General features: G+C 58.5%; 3 protein-coding genes across 8 annotated transcripts in view; 2 read left to right on the top strand and 1 right to left on the bottom strand.

The window, feature by feature from the left end:
- LMTK2 (lemur tyrosine kinase 2) overlaps positions 1-4,033 on the top strand; it is a 74,617-nt gene extending 70,584 nt beyond the window's left edge. For all 4 annotated transcript variants that reach the window (XM_018040575.1, XM_018040576.1, XM_018040573.1 and 1 more), the window contains one exon: positions 518-4,033. In XM_018040575.1, coding sequence (XP_017896064.1) covers positions 518-546 — 29 coding nt within the window. In that variant the 3' untranslated portion in view covers positions 547-4,033. The remainder of the gene's footprint in view (positions 1-517) is intronic.
- On the top strand, positions 5,372-9,096 carry BHLHA15 (basic helix-loop-helix family member a15). Its single transcript, XM_018040723.1, has 2 exons — positions 5,372-5,451; positions 6,110-9,096. Exon 2 carries the CDS (start codon positions 6,167-6,169, stop codon positions 6,725-6,727), a length of 561 nt encoding a protein of 186 aa, XP_017896212.1. The 5' UTR covers positions 5,372-5,451; positions 6,110-6,166; the 3' UTR covers positions 6,728-9,096.
- Positions 9,186-18,846, bottom strand: part of TECPR1 (tectonin beta-propeller repeat containing 1) — a 28,797-nt gene continuing 19,136 nt past the window's right edge. For 2 of the 3 annotated variants that reach the window (XM_018040720.1, XM_018040721.1), the window contains exons 16-25: positions 18,525-18,627; positions 14,557-14,653; positions 14,403-14,482; positions 13,763-13,819; positions 13,178-13,358; positions 12,748-12,883; positions 11,888-11,980; positions 11,090-11,196; positions 10,811-10,930; positions 9,186-10,646 (exon numbers count right to left, since the gene is read on the bottom strand). In XM_018040720.1, coding sequence (XP_017896209.1) covers positions 10,503-10,646; positions 10,811-10,930; positions 11,090-11,196; positions 11,888-11,980; positions 12,748-12,883; positions 13,178-13,358; positions 13,763-13,819; positions 14,403-14,482; positions 14,557-14,653; positions 18,525-18,627 — 1,118 coding nt within the window. In that variant the 3' untranslated portion in view covers positions 9,186-10,502. Of the gene's footprint in view, positions 10,647-10,810; positions 10,931-11,089; positions 11,197-11,887; positions 12,010-12,747; positions 12,884-13,177; positions 13,359-13,762; positions 13,820-14,402; positions 14,483-14,556; positions 14,654-18,524; positions 18,628-18,846 lie in introns of those variants that run through there. The other variant, XM_018040722.1, reaches the window with a different exon arrangement.

The following is an 18,846-nucleotide window of genomic DNA, read 5'->3' as shown; positions in this document are numbered from 1 at the left end:
GTTGGCCTTGAGCCCAAATGCACTAGGGCCCTGCCCCAGGAATGTTGATTTTACCATTATGTCCTGGTCTTCGCCTGACACCAGGAGGCAGGGGGAATGGGCAGGGCCCGTGGGGTGGTCGCTGGGCATATGGAGCCTTTTCTCCCCCACGGCTAGATCGGAAGATAGCGGTTAGTAGGTAGACTTTCTGATGTGGTGTCTGCAGATCAAACAATAACTCTGAAACATAAAGACCGCTTGTTTGTCCCCAGCCGCGCTGTGCTGATTAGATAGCAGCCGTCACCCCTGCTCGGCCGGGGCAGATGTTCGGGGCCCTGAGCTCTGACACGGAGCCGCGTGTGAGTGCGCACACGTGTCAGCCAGAGCACCCGCAGGTGCCGCGGGCAGCCGGGCAGGTGGCTGGGGGCCACCCTTTTGGCTTCAGTTCCTCTTTCTGCAGCGAAGATCAGACGCCGTCCATGCTATTTTTACCTTTGATGATCCGTTTAAAAACCCAGCTTTGCTTGCTCTCTCCTAGGAAGCAGCGAAGACGGAGAGAAAGACTAGGCGATGCCTAGGCCCCTCGGACCCAGGTTGTTCTGGCAGCAGTGTCCCGGGCCAGGACGAGGCTGCCGGCGCCCGGCCAGTTCTCCTGCACCGGCCGCCACCCAGGCCTCCCCTGCGCACTGGAAGGGCTGACGTGGGGGCCGTGGGCTCCAGGCGGCTTCCGGTTCCCACGTGGAGTGCCCTCCGCATCCACACCTGTGTGTCCCGTCCGTGTGCAGGGCCCTGCGGACCACAAGGGGAATGGCACCAGTGAGCCATATTTATTGTTTTTAAAGAAATCACTAATTGCTTTCTGTAATTGCACTGTGGATAAATGTCCTAAGAGTTCCTGATACTGTACAGAATCTTAAATTATTCAAGGAAAATAAGGCAGGTCAAGCTGGTGCTATCCACTAGTTTGATTTTTTTTTCTTCTGTTTTATAGTTTGTTTGCTCTGCATGGTACTCGTAAAGCTTAAGTATTTTGAGTGTTATGTTGTCTTTAGAAATTGTTGGAATTGTACATATGGTACTCTTTCGTAAATGATAAATGATTCCGAATGTTAGTATTTTATGTTCTTATAGGAAATATTTTTGATGAGTCGGAAAAGACTGCGCTGTTTCGTTGATTGAATGAAACACATCTCTGTCTGTTCTCTATAAGGTGGTCTGTCCCTGTTACAGATGAGGCTTCTCCAAGGAGCTGACGGGTCTTGCGGCCCCTCTGTATGATTCTCCCACTCGCCCCTCCCCCGCCTTTCAGAAAACCCTCTTGGAACAAATCATGGGTGGTTCCCAGAGCCGGCTGCAGTTGCCACGTCCAGCCCCTTCCCCGCTGGGGCCTGAGTCCCCTGTGTTGGGTTTAAGCAGTGCAGGTGGCGGTGGCCGGGGGCCCCTGTGGTCACGCCTGCGTTCAGGCCCACAGAAGCTGCTCCACGAAGGGCTCTGGGAGCCAAGGCCTGTCTGGGCTCCTCCTGTCTGTGCACTTGAGGTGTTGAGCTGCTCACGGCCCCCAGAGCCAGTCCGGATCACGTCTCGCCCGGGTGAGGCTGGTATCTGGAACCATGGGTACTCACTACACCCCTCGACTGTGAGGAGGGACATGGGACACCGGGGAGCCGCCGCAGGCAGCGTCTCCTCCCTGTTGGGGCCTGGGGCGGCCTGAGTGGCCGTCACCCTGGGCTCACCTGCACTGACCCCTCCCTTCTGCATTAAGCCCCCGGTTCTCCCCTTGCTCTGAAAGGACCGAGCCCGTCCAGTGCAGTGCCGTGGTGTTGGCCGGAGCCCGGCGTTCGTGGCAAAAAGTGGACCTCACCCTGCGGTCCTTGAGTTCTGCTTTGCCTGCAGCATGGCAGCCGGTGCGGAGGGAGGCTGGCATGTGGGCGGGGGAGCCCCAGAGCATGGGCCCCGCACGCTGGCCGCTCCCCCGGGGGTCTCCTTGCTGACGTCCTTCCCTGGTGTTAGCAGGACGCCGGGCCGACCCTCCAGGCCTCGGGCTGTGGGCAGGGCGTCGGGCCCCAATGCAGCTGTGTCCACTGGCGAGAGTTTCCGTAGTACATCGTGACCTTCGTTATCAAGTCGGGCTTGCTCCCTTTTTATACTAGCAATAACTTTCCAGAGCAGGCCAACTCCGGGTGGTGGGAGCGCCCCTCCCCTCCCCCGTGTGAGCCCGGCATACTGCCAAGCTGGACCTGGGGACTCGCGTGTCGAAAAGACAGCTAACAGGGCATTAGGAGGTAATTTTGCCAAAACTGTTGTAACTCTTAATTTCTTGCTATGGAGACTTCCTGTGTGTTCTGAATTTTTACATCTACCAATCTTGGTTGAAAGAAAAATGAGATGCAATTACACTAGTTTGTGTTTTTTTTTTTTTTTTTAATTATAGGTTTAAGGAGTTCAGCTCTAATGACTAAAATCAAGCAGATCCATAGTATATATAGTCTTATACAGTCAGCCCAGGGTAAATTTATTGATTCTTTGGGGCTGTACCTTTTTCAGTACGATTAAGGAGATTTTAACAACGTAATTCCCATTTTAATTTAAGGTCTGTATCACTCATAAATTGCCAAAAACATTTTATACGAGGGGGTGGGGGCAGGGTTGGAATAGTAGGTCTTAGTGTGGTGTTGCATGGTTGGGAAGACTTTATATTTATAATAAACACATGAATTAACATGTTCTTCTGAAAAATCTCAAGCAATACACAGGAAATGATGTACAGGAAATTATGTAGATTAAAAATTTCAGCCCATTTTTGAGATGTCAGCACACGCTTTGCTGTTTGATTCAGTTTCGTTTTACTCAGTTGGTTACCAGTAGTGGGTTTCTAAACCACTCCTATTCTCAGTTATGCAGTGGAAAAACATCGGTGGAATTCTCGAGACGATGTCGGTGAGGTTCATCATACCTGGTTCACAACAGTATTTCCTGACCTCCTTTGGGATCTGTCTTACTTTGGTGGAGTTCACATGTCTTAAACCCCACGATAATCTATCCTTCACCTCCTTCCTAGCTAGGTGTTAACTTGTGTTATCCAGTGACTCAGTCACAAGCCGGAAAGAGACGGGTAGGAAAAGTGCTCCCCCCAGATCCTCCTGAGACCCGGGCTGCATGTCTGGGTGAGAAGCTGTTCATCTTGAGGCTGAAGAAGCTCCAGGAGGCTGAATGGAGAACAGAGCCCATCTGTTCTGTTTTTAAATGTGCAGGCGATTGTTTCTATGGAAATGGATTTATCTCAGAAAAGTCTTTTTCTCTGTCTTGCTGCCATAAAACGCCTTTCAAAACCTCTTCCTTTTATCACCACCTCCCATGGGGTGTCTCTGGGGTTATTGACTTACGGCATGTTTGTCCTGAGGGCCCGAGGGCAAGAGAGGCAGCTCCTGGTTTTCTGAAAGTTCCAGAAGTGAACCGTGTGTGAGGCTGCAGATGGGGGCTTTGTCACCGGGGGCTTCGTCACCATGGGCTTCAGAGGATTAGCCTTCTGAGAGGTAGCCTTAAAACAAGAGTGGGTGTACACAGTTACTTCCGATTTAAAACCTCAGAAACATGTTCCTAAGTGGTAAGGGGGGGAGGGGGCGGGTTTGGCTCAAGTTTTGGCTCTCGAAAAGGAAAGCTCTCTTTAGTTATAAAAGTGAGTTCTCAAAAGATGTGTTGACAGTATTGAATCACCAACAACCTGTTATGTGAATGGCTGGAACATAGTTAAGTTCAGGTTGGCACAGGCACAGACAGATGGCAATCACAGCCCGATGTGCGTAGCCACTGCTTCATCCCAGCTGCCGGCGCCCCGCAGGGCTGTCCCACCTCCAAGGTTTCACTGTTGTGCTTAGACTCGGTTGTAAGAGGTTCACGGCAATATAACAAGTTAATGAACTTTGAGTTTAAATTGTGTACATTTTTAAATTGTAAGATTTTTACTGTATATTGATGCATAGTGTGATTCAAATAAATTGCTTGTAATTTAAAAACTATTTAATATTCAAAATAAATATAGTTATATATTTATAAACTCTGTTGCTGCACCGATTCTGTGTGTTCCACTGTATGAGTCCTGAGGTGGGTGGCCTGGCCCTGCCCTGGAGGATGCTGGGAGCCTGAAGCCCTGGGTCCCTCGCTGCCCTAGTCCCTAGAGACAGAATGCCCTCTGCTGTGCCAGACCTAAACCCAGCCCCTTCCACCCTCCCGAGAGCGAGGATTTGTATAGTCACTGGGGGACAGGCGCGTAGTGTTTGCATTGCTGTAAAGTATCTGTAATTCAAGGTGTTTGCACTTATGGATGAACTTCAGAAGCATTTTAATTTCGGAGATCCAGCCTCTATGGAGCTCTAATAAGCCCAGTGGCTAATCAGCTCAGAACCGCCCTGAGTGGCCCCCCCTTAATGTCCTGGTCCGAGCTGCCACCGGCTGGGAAGTCAGCCTCCTTGTACCGAAACAGGGGTCTGGCCCCCGGTTGGTTCAGGTTACATCAACTGCGGAGTGGCCCTGGGGAGGTAGATGGAAGAGGCCTGTGAACCCCATTCAGAGAGCCCAGAAAGGGCAGCGAGGGACTCTGTCCCCGACGTGCAGGGACAGCGCCGACCCTGGGCCTGCAGGGCCCGAGTCCGGGAGGGGCTGGTAGCCCACGCCGAGTGCCACTGTTGGTACCACTCGCCCTCCGGCTGCCTCCCTTCAGCCCCCAGGAACCCCTGAGCAGTTGCTGCCGTTAACACCTTTTAGTGCTGCCAGTCAAAGGTGAGGAAGCTGAGGCCAAGGGCGATTAAGCAGAGCAGGTAGGTGGCAGCCAGTTTTGAGCTCAAGCGGCTGCGCCGCGGGAGACCTCCGAAGGAAAACCGCTGACCAGTTGTTGCCCGGTGATCCGCCCACCGGCGGCGGAGCAGGTGCCCCGGGGCAGCTTCCGCCCCCTAGCACCTGGGCCGGCGCCGCGGGCCTGGCGGGGGGCGGGTCCGCAGCCCGGGGTGCCGCGGGGGTCCTTCCGAAACGTGGGGTGAGCGCGCGGGGGCGTCCGGGCTGCTGTTCTATCAGGGCGGCGGCCGCGGCCTTTTGGGGACCCTAGCATTACTGCCAAACGGCTGCTCCACGAGTTTGACTTTGGCTCCCAGCCCCACGGCCGGGTGCTCCCCCTTCGGGCGGGCTCGCGGCGAGGCCTCGGGCTCCCATCCGACCCGCGGGCCGGGCTGCGGAGGCCGGAGCTCCTCCGGGCCGGGCCGGGCCGGGCCGGGCCGGGCGAGCCGGGAGGCGGCCACCGGTTCCCGGCCCGCAGGTGCGCCCCCGCCCCCGCAGCCGGGCGGGACGCACGGACTCCGGCCCCGCCCCGCGCCCGCCCCGCGGGCTCATTTACATGCGGCCGCCGCCCCGCCCGGGGTGCCTAAAGCGACGTGTCCTTGTCCCCCGTGGGCAGCCCCAGCGCGTGCGGCCGCGGATCCCCAGGTAACGGGGGTGGGGGTGCGGGTGGGGCGGCGGGGAGAGGACCCTGGGGCAGGACCCGGGGTGGTGACTGGCGGGAAAAACCTGAGTCGGGGGTCCTGGTCTGCAGCGCCCCCACCCCCCGGGGCCGCGGCCGTCCATCCCCGTGGTGAACCTGGGGACTGCTGCGGCCTCTGGCCACCGGTCCACCTCTGACCTCCCGACAGCCGCCTCAGGTCCACAGCCATTCGGGCACCAGTGTCCCTGCGTGTGTGACGTCTTGGGGGCAGGACGGCGAGCATGGTGGGGCCGAGCTGCTGTCTGGCCATCCGGGCAAGCAGGAGGCAGCGTAGCCTCTGGCGGAGGGGCTGCACCTCTGGGTGGTCTCAGCAGAGTGTCAACCGGCCACCTAAGCTCAGGAGGCCCTTAGGTGGCAGTGAGGGGCATGGGGCCAGAGAAAGGCCTAGGGGCAAAGCGTGTCTCCCACAAGATCAGGAAAACGCCTGAGGGGTCAATGTGAGGTCTAGCGGGGCTCCGGGGGTGGGGGTGGGGTGGGGTCATCTCAGCGCCGCGAGATGAATGGGACTCAGGGGTCACTGTGCAATGAGTGGTCGGTCAGCTGCTGTTGAATGTCCTCTGGCCTGCTGAGTGACTGCGGGGTGGCCTGTGTTCTGGATTTCAGCTCCAAAGGCCCGCTTCCTCTGAGAGCCACCACCTGCAGGACAACTAGTCTGGAGCCATGAAGACCAAGAGTCGGCCACCCCGGCGCCGGGCACCTCCGCAAGACCCAGAAGCCACCCCAGGGGAGCGGACGCCCGACAGGCCACCGCCGGGTTCGGGTGGGCCGGACGCGACCAAGGCTCTGCGGAGCCGGATGGCGCGGGCTCAGGGGGCGCGGGCGGAGGGCGGGCGCCGGCGGCCGGGGCCGGGGGGCCGGCGGGAGAGCAGCGTCCAGCGGCGGCTGGAGAGCAACGAGCGGGAGCGACAGCGCATGCACAAGCTGAACAACGCCTTCCAGGCGCTGCGCGAGGTCATCCCACACGTGCGCGCCGACAAGAAGCTCTCCAAAATCGAGACCCTCACACTGGCCAAGAACTACATCAAGTCGCTGACCGCCACCATCCTGACCATGTCCAGCGGCCGCCTCCCGGGCCTGGACGGGCCGGGCCCCAAGCTCTACCAGCACTATCAGCAGCAGCAGCAGGCTGCCGGGGGCACGCTCGTAGCCGCCGAGGCGCCACCCGAGGGCCACCTGCAGAAATACTCCACCCAGATCCACAACTTCCGCGAGGGCTCCTAGCGTGCTGCCCGGGCCCGGGGCCCTCCACGCCCAGGGCTCGGGGCCCCCGATGCTTAGTGCCTCCCCGGACCCGCGCCAGCCCCCCAGGACAAGGCTGGGTGAATCGTGGCCTGGTCCAGGCCGCCACTCTGGACATCACGAGGCCCAAAGCTCCTCCAGGTCCCAGGACCCGCTTTTTCATCTTGTAGGCAGGAGCGGGCTGGCCTTGGTCACTGAATCCTCATCACTCCCGCTCTCCCCAGGCAAAGGGAGATTCCATGTACAGGGTGGCTTGGGTAAGTTCCCCAGTTACTGCTGAGACCAGGGGCCCAGGGAGGGGGTTTCCCCCGACCCACACCACAGCCTCTGCATTCTGGGTAAACTGAGGCACGGAGCAAACACAGTGCATGACCTAGAGGGGACTGGGGCTGCATGGAGGTGCTCGGAGCCTCTCGTTCAGCGTCTGCCAGGTGGAAGCCCTTCAGGTTCCTTCCCGCTGATTCTAAAGGGAGCCTGTCTGGCTAGAGGGCCGGGGGTCTCTGCTCCCTCCTCCCAGGTGGGGGCTCCTGACTGTGGAGGGTCTGCGGCCAGCAGGGTGCTGAGGGCTCTGGAGACAGGGCCAGGTGGGAGAGCAGAGACAGAGGCTGCTCAGGCCTTGTTTCCCCGGAGCGGTCGGGGGTCTCCCCCTGCAGGTGGAGGGTCTGTCCCCCCGCCTCCTTCAGGGTCCCCCCAGGTCTGCCGCTCGCTGTTGAATCTGTGGTCCTGTCTATGGCAGACAGGGGTCTGGGCAGACAGAGGTCTGACAGACTTCAGGATATTCCTGGGTCCTGGCTGTGCTTGGGGGCCCGTGCGGGGCCGCGGGGCTCCCCTCCCCCGCCGGGTGCTCCTCAAAGGTGGGCCTGGGTGGCCTGGCAGATCTTGGCCGCCTCGGGCCATGCTTCCTCCTGTGGTGTTCCTGCCCCGCCGGCCCTGAGGGCCTGGGTGACTCTGCTCTCAGCCCTGGCAGCTCGTCTCCCCTGTCTGGTTGCCCAGGGCCAGCCTGGGGAGGGGACGGGGCGGCCCTCAGGCGGGCGCCCCACCCACAGGGGCTGCAGAAAGGCTGGAGCTGGCCTAGAGCCCCCGGGGGCCAGGCTGCTTGTGGGCACTGTGGGTAGGGGCTGAGCCTAGCTAGGGGTGGGGCGGCCACAGCCCAGGACCCCTCACCGATGGACGGGATCAGCCTCCCAGCCCTGACTGTCCGGGCCCCAGCCGCTTCATGTCCTGCCCGTCTTGGCATCAGCCCTGGGTGCGTCAAGGGCATCAGGTGGTGCCCCTGGAAACAGCCATTAGGGGCTTCAGTCCCAATTTTCCAGGTCATCCACCAGCTGGACACCCCCATCCCGGCCCCGCCGCCTGGCCACTGCTGGGCCCCAGGGCCAGGCCCTCTGGAAGGCCCGCCCGGGGAGGCCTGGTCCAGCCCTGGCCACTTGCCCCAGCCGACCTTCAGCACAGGTGAGGATGGACCCCAGGTGCACCTGGCTTGTCCCCCAGGGGAGGCCACTCAGGAAGGTCAGTGGTCAGGGGGTCCACCAGTGCGTGCTGACGTCAAGGGCGACTGCAAGCTGGGGACAGATGGGGCCCCTGTGCCCCTGCTGTGGGCGGCGGGGCCGCCTGGAACACGGGACGGGGAGAACCACAAGCCTAGAGGCTCTTTTCTGGCTGAGGAGGCCAGGGCGGGCTCAGCTGGTCCCTGAACTTGCTGAATGAGCCAGAGACTGAGCCAAAAGCACGGGGGTGGGGGCAGCCCAGCAGAGGCTCCATCCAGGAGGTCACACCTGGTGACCAGGGGTCTGTGGGTTACCACCTTGCAGGGCGAGAGCCTTTGTGACTCTCTCCCAAACTGGCATCTGCTTCCCAGAGGGTCTCCAGGGCCCTGTCGTCTCCTCCGAGGGCAGAGCGCACCTGCCTGCCCCGTGGCCATGTCACAAAGGGGCCCGGAAGGTCCCGGTCCAGATTCGGACTGTTGAATATGGGGAGGGGGCTGGGCGAGCCTGCTGGTGGGTCTGCTCCGTCGACCCTCAACTTGGACTCCAAGCCCAGGCTGAACCTGCGAGGACACCTGGCCTGGCCCTCCCAGGCTGTTTCCTGACATGGGAGTGTCACGCGTTCTGAGCCAGGGGCCGGCACCTGGGGCCACAGACCCGCCGGCAGACCAGACCTACGTGAGCCCGGGGCGCAGAGAATCCAGAACTACAGCTTGCAGTGGGGAAAACCTACCTGGGACTGAACGGCCAGTGGCCCCGCTGTAGTCATGGTGAAAATGTTTCTTAAATGACCCCAGTTTGCTTTCATTTTTCTTAATGGCCTCTTCAGATACTAATGAAGCCAAAATAAATGGTCCCATGGGGTGATTGGTGCTTTTGCCCCATGCTCGAGTGGGTGGGGAGTTGTTTTAATCATAGTGGTAGCAGTAAAAAAAAAAAAAAATTATCATGTCCTTGACATTCTGGCATTAAGTTTTTATTGAATAAAGCATCCAAGGAATCGAGATGGTTCAGTGATGCTGAGCTGGGGTGGAATGGGCGCCCTGGAGAACCAGCAATTCACAGCAGAGCAACAGGCGCCACTGTGGAAGCAGCCGTGATGCCCACTTGGAGAGACTTGACAACTTGAGTGTAAACAGATAAGAGGGCGCTGACCCTTCACGATCTTTCCCCGTGCTGCCCCCCGACTCCCGCCTCTTGGGCTCACTTTGAGGCGACCTGGCAGGGGCCACCAGCTTTCCTCCATTGCCCCCCAGGGAGTCAGCTTCTGGGCAGCAAACACGAGGCAGAACAGCGCACAGCTGAGCCCTTCCAGCGGGCCTACCGGGCTGGCCAATGGAGTCGGCTCGTCAGGGTCTCAAAATGAGCAGAGATGGGACGTGGGTTCGGACGAATCAAATCACCTGGTTGTGGGAAGCCGACTTGAGGCTTCAAGTGCACCCTTTTTCTGATAAAAAGCAGCTGTACACTGGGAGTGGGGTCGCTTGGGGGCAGGGTGGGGGGGTGCCTCCCTAGGCCTAGGCTCAGGCCTGCCGCCTCCAGGCTCCTCTCACAGGCCGGTGGTCTATACCCACTCCACCCACTGCAACAGGATCTGCCTTGAGAGGAGCCCCCTGGCCCCAACCACGCCTGGGGAAGGGCTGGCTGAGGGCTGGGGATGCTGACCTTGCAACTGGACAGTGGGCTGGCAGTCCTGTCCACCCTGGGAAGATGACACCCCTCCCCAGCATTTACTTCCAACCCCTTCCTTAACTTAGAAAATGAAGTCCTATTTGCGAGCCCTGTTCTGAGAACTGATTGGGCCCAGGAAAAACCATCCTGAGCCCCACTGCCATTTTTCTTGGGGGAGGAGAAGGGTCCTGATACCACCTGGGGCCATCCAGGGCCGAGGGGGCTCCTTGGGTCCTCTTCCCTGGGGCAGTGTTCCTGGAAGGCTCCAGGCTCCCGCCGCGAAAGGCAGGAGGCAGAGGGGCAGGGAGCAGGCAGTTGAGGCCAAAGCAACAGGGCCTCCCACCCCCCACCCCACGTTCTCCCCACAGCCGGGGAAACGCAGCATCCACAGTTTCACATTTCTGGGCTTTCAGGGCCTCCGAAGCGGCTGTGACCTTAGGCCAAGTTCTCTGCATGGACTCTAGAGTCTGGGCCTGGTGACGCCACCCCCGGATCCACATTTCGGGGTGTTCTGCGTGAGCACGGCTCCGACAGGAAGTTTCGCATCAATGTTGGTCCTTGGCACCCAGCGCTATAGCTGCTCCCAGTGAGGGGAGGTGGCCTCAGCAGCAGACGGGGCCGGGGGTCTCCCACGGGCCACAGGCCATGCTCGGGGGCTGCCCATTCTGCTTGCTGGCTGGCTTCTGGGATGAACTCTCGGGGGCCCTGGTGGCACTGGCCCGGATGGAGAGGTGATCCCAGCCCCCCTGGGAGAAGAGAACGGAATCACCCAGGGCCATGAGGGGGTCAAGGGGCAGAGTCTTTCCCTCCAGGGGGTCGGACCCTCAAGGGGCTCTGCCCAGGGCCCTCCCCACCCAACCCCTGGGCGCCTGGAGACCCCGGCCAGCACAGCCGCCCAATGCCTGCTCACCCCGATGCCATAATCCCAGCCCTGCCCCTTGGGCTCCAGAGACTGCACGCCCGTGCGGCGACACACGGTTCCACGGCTCAGGCTGTGGCTCCCCTGAACTTTGTCAGCGATGACCCAGACCTGGAACAGAGACCTGCTGAAGCCTGCTCCCTCCCTCTCCTTGCGGCACAGGGTCCATGGGGACAGCAGCCGGGGTGGGGAGGACCAGAGTGGGAACCAGACACCCCTAGTCCCCGCCCCCAAGGGGAGCATCCACCCTCCATCCCCATCTCCCCAGACCTGGTCCAGGGGCCCCACAGACACGTGGCGCACATTGTTGGACACGTGCTCCCAGCTGTCGCCCTGCGGGTGGCTGGGCGTGACCCCCTGGCGGTACCACAGGTTCCCTAGGAGAGAAACGTCAGTGAGAAACTGGTGTGAGACCCTGAGCGTCCGGACCCCCCGCAGGGTCTGTGCAGCTGGGAGGTCTGACCGAGAAGACGGGTGGGCAGGGTCTCTCTCTACATCGGCCCGCAGCCTGGGCCGGCCCTGCCCTCCCAGGCCTGCCTGCACCCCGCTACATCATTCTCGTGCTGGACTGGGCTGGCACCCTCGTCCTCTGTCCACGCATGAGAACCTGAGGACAAGGAGTTCTTTAAATGACACAGTGACTTGGGCTGGAATAAGAAGGTTGGGTGCCAGCTCCTCGCCTTGCTCATCTGTGACAATGACAGGCCAGGAAAGGGCGCGGGCAGAGCCGCTCAGAGGTGGCCTGGGGTAAGGGGCAGGGATGGTCCAGGCCAGGCAGGTGAACTCCGAGTCTCAGGCCTGGGTGGCACCATCTAGAAGATGCTCCTGGGCTGTGGCGCTGTGCTCCGTGCCCGAGGCGCAGGCAGGCCTGAGCACCTGGGGAGGAGGGACTGGTGCTCCCCACCCTGCATGACTCTGGGGAGGGCCTGTGGGGAGGCCGACCTCAAACTGGCAGCTCTCGCGGGGCTCATGAAGGTCTCATGCTGGGGCTTTGGTGGGCAACGGTCTGGTCTCATCTCATTGGGGTGCTCAGGGAACCTCCTCCCAGGGGAATCAGAAGCCACTTGCCATTTTCATCCAAGGCGAACACCGAGGTGTGCCCCACGGACACCTGCTTCAACCTCTGTTTGGGAGGAGGTGGGATGTGGTACCAGCAGTCGCCTGCGGTGGGAGATGGGCTGAGATGGGACCTGGAAGCACCACACCTGTCACCCAGGTGCCCCCAGCACACCTGGCCTTTTCTGCAGCTCGCGGGGTCAAGCGGGTGCAGCCAACCTCTGTCCCCAGACCAGGCGGACCACACTGGTGACAGGGCCCAGCGGGAGCTGACCTAGGTCCTGCTGTCTCTTCAATGCCCTGGCCTGCCCGGGGTCTTCCCAAGGCTGTGGCAGCTTCTGATGGGCTGCTGGCCCTAACAGGGACAGGAAGGTGCCCGGCCAGGCATGCGGTGGAAACCCAGCCATAGGCTGCTGTGCGAACCCACTGCTCCAGGTGGAGGGCACGGATGAGCCAGCCACCACCCACCCAGCAATCCTTGTGCCGGACGCTGTCCAGATGTCCAGCCAAGAACAAGCCTGCCTGGCCTTCGCTCCTGGGGGGCAGTCAAGGCGGACACGGTGGATGGGCCAGGGGGGCGCCCAGGAAGGTCCCCTAAGAGGCAGGAAGCCGAGGGTGGTGAAGTACAGCCCCGTCACCGGATGACCACCCCTGGGTCATCCCAGCAGAGGGGGCGTGGACTCTGGGGGTAGCCCAGCCTGGCCTCATGCCCGGTTCATAGGCGGTACTCAGTAAATGCTTGTTGAGTCAAACGGAGACCCGTCAACCGGCTTCCCCCGGAAGCGGAAGTAGCCGTACCCGCCCGCTGGCGCTCGACACAACATGGCGGCGGCGGCGGGCGCAGGGCGTCCGCCTGAGGCGCGGGCTCTCACCGTTGGGCCTGGAGGGGGACACGGAGCTGCGGTAGAAGGCGGAGCCGTCCCTCGCCACGGCCCACACCTGGTAGCAGGCGCCGATGGAGACGGAGGTGAAGGGCTGGTCGGTGCCCACGTGCATCCAGCAGAAGCCCTGAGGCGAAGGAGGGACGCTCAGGGCGGCCCGGTCCCGCCTGTCGCCCGCCCGGCCCCAGGGCGGACGGCTCCTTACGCCAGCCTCGACGTCAGCTCCAAGTGCCCGCAGGCCTAGAGACCCCCTCGGGCCCCGTGCGGTGTCTGCCGGGCCCAGGGACCCGCCTGGGCAGGCCCGGGGAGGCCAGAGCCCAGCCCTACTCCACGGCGGAGGCGTGTCTCTGTAAGAATCCGCCCGAGCCCTGAGGGTGCTGGCGGGCTGGGCAGACCCTGGGTTCCCCCACCGGGTGCCCACCTCGGGGTTGAGCTCGGACACACCCAGACGGCACAGCACGTCCCCCTTGTCACTGATGGCCCAGAGCGCGATGTTCAACCCGCTCCCGTGGGCGCCCGGGCTCTCGGGGATGATGGACACGTCGCTGAGGGCCACGGAGGTCACCTCCAGCCAGGGCCCGCTGGTCACCAGCTTGCACTTTCTGAGCGGCAGAGAGAGCAAAGCCCCGGTCACCCTGGTGGTGGTGGGAGCCCCAGAGCCAGCTGCTCTGGACAGAAGGGGCAGCTAGACCAGACCCCTGACCCCGGGAGGACCCAGTGGGCACCACTCTCCTGTGCTGTCTGACCTGCCTTGGCACCACTCCAACCCAGCCCCCTACCCCCACCCCCTAGGATCCTGCGGGCCCTGCCAATGACATTTCTCTTATTTGTTCTTGAAAACAAACCCTTCAGAAACAGCCCTGGGTGCCCGGGGGCACTTCCTGGGCTGACATTTATTTTGATCCTGTTTTCTCCTCCCCAGTTGTAAATTCCCCTTTTCTTCCACAGGGAGTGAGGCCCAGCAGGGAGGGGCGCGGCCACACCCCCCAGTTACCTGCCTTCTCACCTGGCCCAGCACCTTCTCCTGACGAAATCCTTCATGGTTTTGTACTTGTGGTAAGAGCTGAAAGAGGAAGAAGCTGAAGTCAGCACCATTCTGTGGAATTTTCTAGAAAGCAATGCTACACACTCATTCCTTCTCCTGGGGCCTCAGTGTGAGCTAAGCAGGGGCAGCAGGTAACATAGGACACCATCCTCCTGCTTCAGGGACCTCCAGCCCCACCCAGGCCTCCCTCGGGAGTGTGGTCAGGGTCTCCCTGGGGCTGGGACCTCACTGAGGCCAGGACATGGCAGCTACCTGGAGAGGCGTGGTGGTTTCTAGCTAAGGGGCCTCTGAGCCCTCCCCATCCCAGGCCTCGTATCGCGCGCTCTTCTGGGAGCAGTCAAGTTCAGGGCTTGAGGTCAAAGGGAAGGCTCAGATCAGGATAAACCTCCTCCCCGCCAGACGTCATCTGCTTAGAAGCCTCAGCTCAGGCTCTGGCTCTGTCTTTCTCGGCTCCGTCCTCCATCTGAACGTGACTTGTGTACCGTGAAGGGCCTGTGCCACTGGGCAGGGTGGAGGGGCTTCGCCTGACTTCACCAGGCCTGACACTCGGAGCCCCAGCCCCCCTGAGGGCCCCTGCCCACAGAGAGAGAGAGACGCTCACGCGGGGAAGTCACTGGCGTACTGCCACCCCTCCGGGTCTGTGCCACCGGGGACGCTGAAATCCACGAACCAGTCAGAAACCTGGAGGAACAGGCGGGTCGGTGTGGGCAGACCCCCTACTGCAACCTCTGCCCCACCCGCAGCCCGGAGCTCACCCAGGTCCACTGCAGGGACGGGGGCTTCATGCTGGCCTTGGTGCACTCCTGCAGGCCCGTGGCGTCACTCCACATGTACCGGTCGGTGGGCAGACCCCTGCGTGGGACACGAAGGGTAAGGTGACACCGGAGGGGAACGCAGCACAGCCACCGCCCGCCACCCAGGTGCCTGCATCTCCTGTGGGGTGGGGTGGGGTGGGCAGAAACAGGGGCTCCAGACACCAGCCAGCCAGCCCACCCACCTGGGGCCTGTGGACCCCACCCCCCTTCTCTTGCGTTGTGTGTGGTCGTGTCCTGTGAGCGTGACCTAATTTGGAAAGGGGGTCTCTGCAGAGGGCTTGGCTGAGATGAGACAGTTACTGAGTGGGCTCTACTCCATCATGACAGCATCCTTATGAAAGGGGAGACTTGGATTCAAGCTTTCCAAATCAGGAAGCTGATGTGAAGACCAGGAGAAGGCCATGTAATGACTAAGTGATGCCACCACTAGCCGAGGCCCCTGGACCCAGGAGGGAGACTGGAACAGATCCTCTCCACGGCCCTCATGGGAAAGAGACCTGCTGACACCTGGCTCAGACGCCAAGGCCTCTGGAACCTAGAGGATGGACGCCTGCTGTTGAAGCTATTAGCCCGTGGTGTTTTGTTACAGCCACACTGCCTGACTGACACTCCCAGCACACACAGTGCAGGGTGGTCTCCCCGGGTGGCTCTGACCCTGTGGGAGCCCAAGGACCAAGGAGCGAGTGAGGAAGAAGGGCAGAGGCAGGCAGGCCAGCACCCTGTGTGGACCCTACACAGCTGAGGCAGAGGTTTCCAGAACACATGTAGGCAGTGTGTATAAGCTGCCTTGGAAGAGCTCAAACCCTGATTTCCTGAGAAGAACAGAGAGACCAAATATTTACACATGAGGAAACCCTTTAAACTGTCTGTATGAAAGGTCACAAACGGTCCACACATCCACGACTGAGGAGAGGTTAGATAAGCCTGTCCACCCTCAGGGATGGAGTCGGGAGGCTGTCACCCACCATCTCTACGTGCCTGACTGTCCCCCTTGCTGCCCCCACCACCAGCAGACGCAGGCATACAGGGACAAGTAGAAGAACACTGAAACGCTGAAAGTGGCTGCTATCTGGTTAGTGGGACCAGAGTTTTTATTCTTTGTGTTACTTTTCATCAATTTGAAAAGAAAGGAAATTTTTAAAAGTTTGTGCCAGTTATCCTAGTATCAAAAATATGAACCATATAAAAATATAAAAATACCATTTTTAAGATATCAAGACCCTCGTCTCATAGAAAATCACAAAATGTTATTGAAAAGATCTACACAGGACTTCCTTGGGGGTCCAGTGGTTAAGAATCCTGCCAATGCACAGGACAGGGGTTTGATCCCTGCTGTGGGAAGATTCCACATGCCATGGGGCAACTGAATCCACTTAACCACAACTACTGAAGCCCATGTGCCTCTAGCCTGGGCTCTACAACAAGAGAAGCTACCGCAGTGAGAAGTCTGCACCACAATGAAGAGTAGCCCTGCTCACCACAACTAGAGAAAGTCAGTGCAGCAACCAGGATCCAAGCACAGCCAGTAAATACATAAAATTTAAAGATCTACATAAATGAACAGCCGAGTTAGAACAAAGATGGCTGTTGTGATGCAAGGGAGAAGGATAGTCTCCAATAAATGGTTTGGTCACTGGATAGTAAAAGACCAATAACACTTGATGCCTACCTCACAACATACTAAGTACGGGTGAGGGGGTTCTAGACCTAAGCGGATAAGACAGAGGAGTAAAGCTTCTGGAACAAGCTGGACCAATCATGTCCCAGGGGCCTAATCACAACTGTCAGCACAGACTACAAGAAAAGGCTGGTTTTTACATTTTTAAATGGTTGGGAAAAAAAGGACAACGCTTTATGACAAGTGAAAATTATATGCAATTCAAATTTGTGTCCAGATGAAACATCTCATGGAGACAGTGATGCTTATTTGTTTCTGTGACTGCTTTCAAGAGACAGCTGCAGAGTGAGCTGCTGTGACAGACACCCTGAGGCCCACCACACTTGAACTGTTTACTGTCTGGTCCTTTATAGAAAAGGTCTGCTGACTGCTGTTCCAGAGATAGGAGGAGGTATTTATCCCCTTAGGGTTAATGAGATTTCTTAAGAGGGTTTGTGGCTCAGAGGTTAAAGTGTCTGCCTGCAATGTGGGAGGCTTGGGTTCGATCCCTGGGTCAGGAAGATCCCCTGGAGAAGGAAATGGCAACCCACTCCAGTATTCTTGCCTGGAGAATCCCATGGCTAGAGTAGACTACACAGTCCATGAGGTAGCAAAGAGTCAGACACCAAGACTGAGCAACTTAACTTTCTATTGTTATGTAAAAAAAGATCATCATTGGACTACATTTAATAATTAAAAGTTACTGCTTATAGAGTGAATATGTAACAAAGGGCTCATACCTTCATATGTAAAGAGTACTGGCAAATCAATAAAAAGCTCATCCAACCAAAACACATGACAAGGACTCGAAGGGGCATTTTACAAAGGAAAGTGTATCCAAGTGCCATGTATGTGACAGGCCCTTTGCCCATTTAGTTGCCAGGAGACAGCAACTGGAAACAGAAGACACTACTTCATGGTCACCAAGATGGCTGCAACACACAAAAACAGCAAAAATGTGGGGGCGTGCCCTGCTGCCGAGGGTGTGGATGGGTACACCCACTTCGGAGAACTGGCAATTCCAACATCAACTGGGTGTACTGCAACACCACTAGGTCCCCACAAGGTAAAGGACACAGTCCCCAGCAAAACCGCCTCCCTTCACACAGGGCTTCTGACTGACTGACTACAGGCTGTAGGACTCCCACTACCTCAGACTTGATAATTTGCTAGAATGACTCACAGAACTCAGAAAAACTCTCTACTTAGGAGAGAACTCTTGTAGTTTTATTATAACAGGACCAGTGGAAAGGAGAGACGCACAGGGCAAAGTCTTCCCGGGAGGCTCCCCAACGCTGAACTTAGATAAGGCTGCTCTGGCCGCTGGAACTCACACTACAGCTTTAAGGGCTGAGAAATACTGCTACTTATTTACTTTCTAAAACAAGCAAAAGAACATATCCCAAGAACAGTGTGAGAAACATGTTTCTATGCTGAGAGGGCAGGAACTAAGAAGAGGCATGCGATCTAGCTTTTCTAGAGTGTCTCCACTTCTGTCCCAAACACAGTGCCACTGACTCTCTGTCCCAAAGCCTCATGTCTGGAGAATTAAAATAATTTTTGGTGGAGGTTACAATGTCCTCAGTAGCTTCCATTAAGCAACACTTTTTTAAAAAGTTAAATTACTCCCCTCCCCCAACTAAAAAAAGAGCACCAGATGGGACGGGGAGGGGGTGGCCGTGTTCTATTTCTTGACCCTGGTAGTGATTATGTTGGGGTTTGGTTTCTGATAAGTCAGTAATATACAGGCTTCCCAGATGGCGCTGGTGGTAAAGAACCCACCTGCCAGTGCAGGAGTAGATGTGAGTTCAGTCCCCGGGTCAGGAAGATCCTCTGGAGGAGAGCACGGCAACCCACTCCAGTATTCTTGCCCGGAGAATCCCATGGACAAAGGCGCCTGGCAGGCTACAGTCCATGGGGTTGCAGAGTCGGACACGACTGAAGCGACTTAGCCCGGTGAAACATATACACGGTGATATATGTGGATATATCTATGTATGTCTACGTGTACTTCGACAGACACATCTCACCGCATCTATGTATATGCACATTTCATGAGCTTGATATATGTTATGCTGCCCATAAGTGAGTTTTTAAAATATGTTACACTCAAAGATTCATGGGGGAAAAATCCTGTGTAGCCAGTCGGATCTAGTTAGTTCCACGTTGGGGGCCGGACGCCAGCTCTCCCGCTGCTCGGGACGCGGCTGTCCAACTGGGCCCTGCTTCCGCAAGCGCCCACGTGGCGTACCTGCTGGTGTAGCCTGTGACAGGGTTCCAGCGCTGGTTCTCGTAGATGTGGACACACTTCACATCCCACTGTGTGAAGACATTGCTGGTGCTGCTGGCCAGGCCTGGGGGGAGAGGAGGTGGTCAGACCTAAGCCACACCTGCTGCCCGCCCAGCCAGGTGAGAGCAGGCAGGCAGGCAGCCCTGGAGGGCTTGGTGGGCTGGCTGGCTCGGGTTTCTCTCTTCCTGGGGGGAGGAGAACCTGCCACTTTTCTGCCGCAGCCTCTCAGCCTCTTCCCCCTTCCATCTCACTTACCTGGCACCTGGCAGGTATGAGGGCCCCC

This window comes from Capra hircus, chromosome 25 (genome assembly GCF_001704415.2).
Source record: "Capra hircus breed San Clemente chromosome 25, ASM170441v1, whole genome shotgun sequence".
In the NCBI taxonomy this organism is placed as follows: domain Eukaryota; kingdom Metazoa; phylum Chordata; class Mammalia; order Artiodactyla; family Bovidae; genus Capra; species Capra hircus.
Note: the sequence above shows the minus strand (reverse complement) of the source record. Positions and strands in the feature narration are given on the sequence as shown.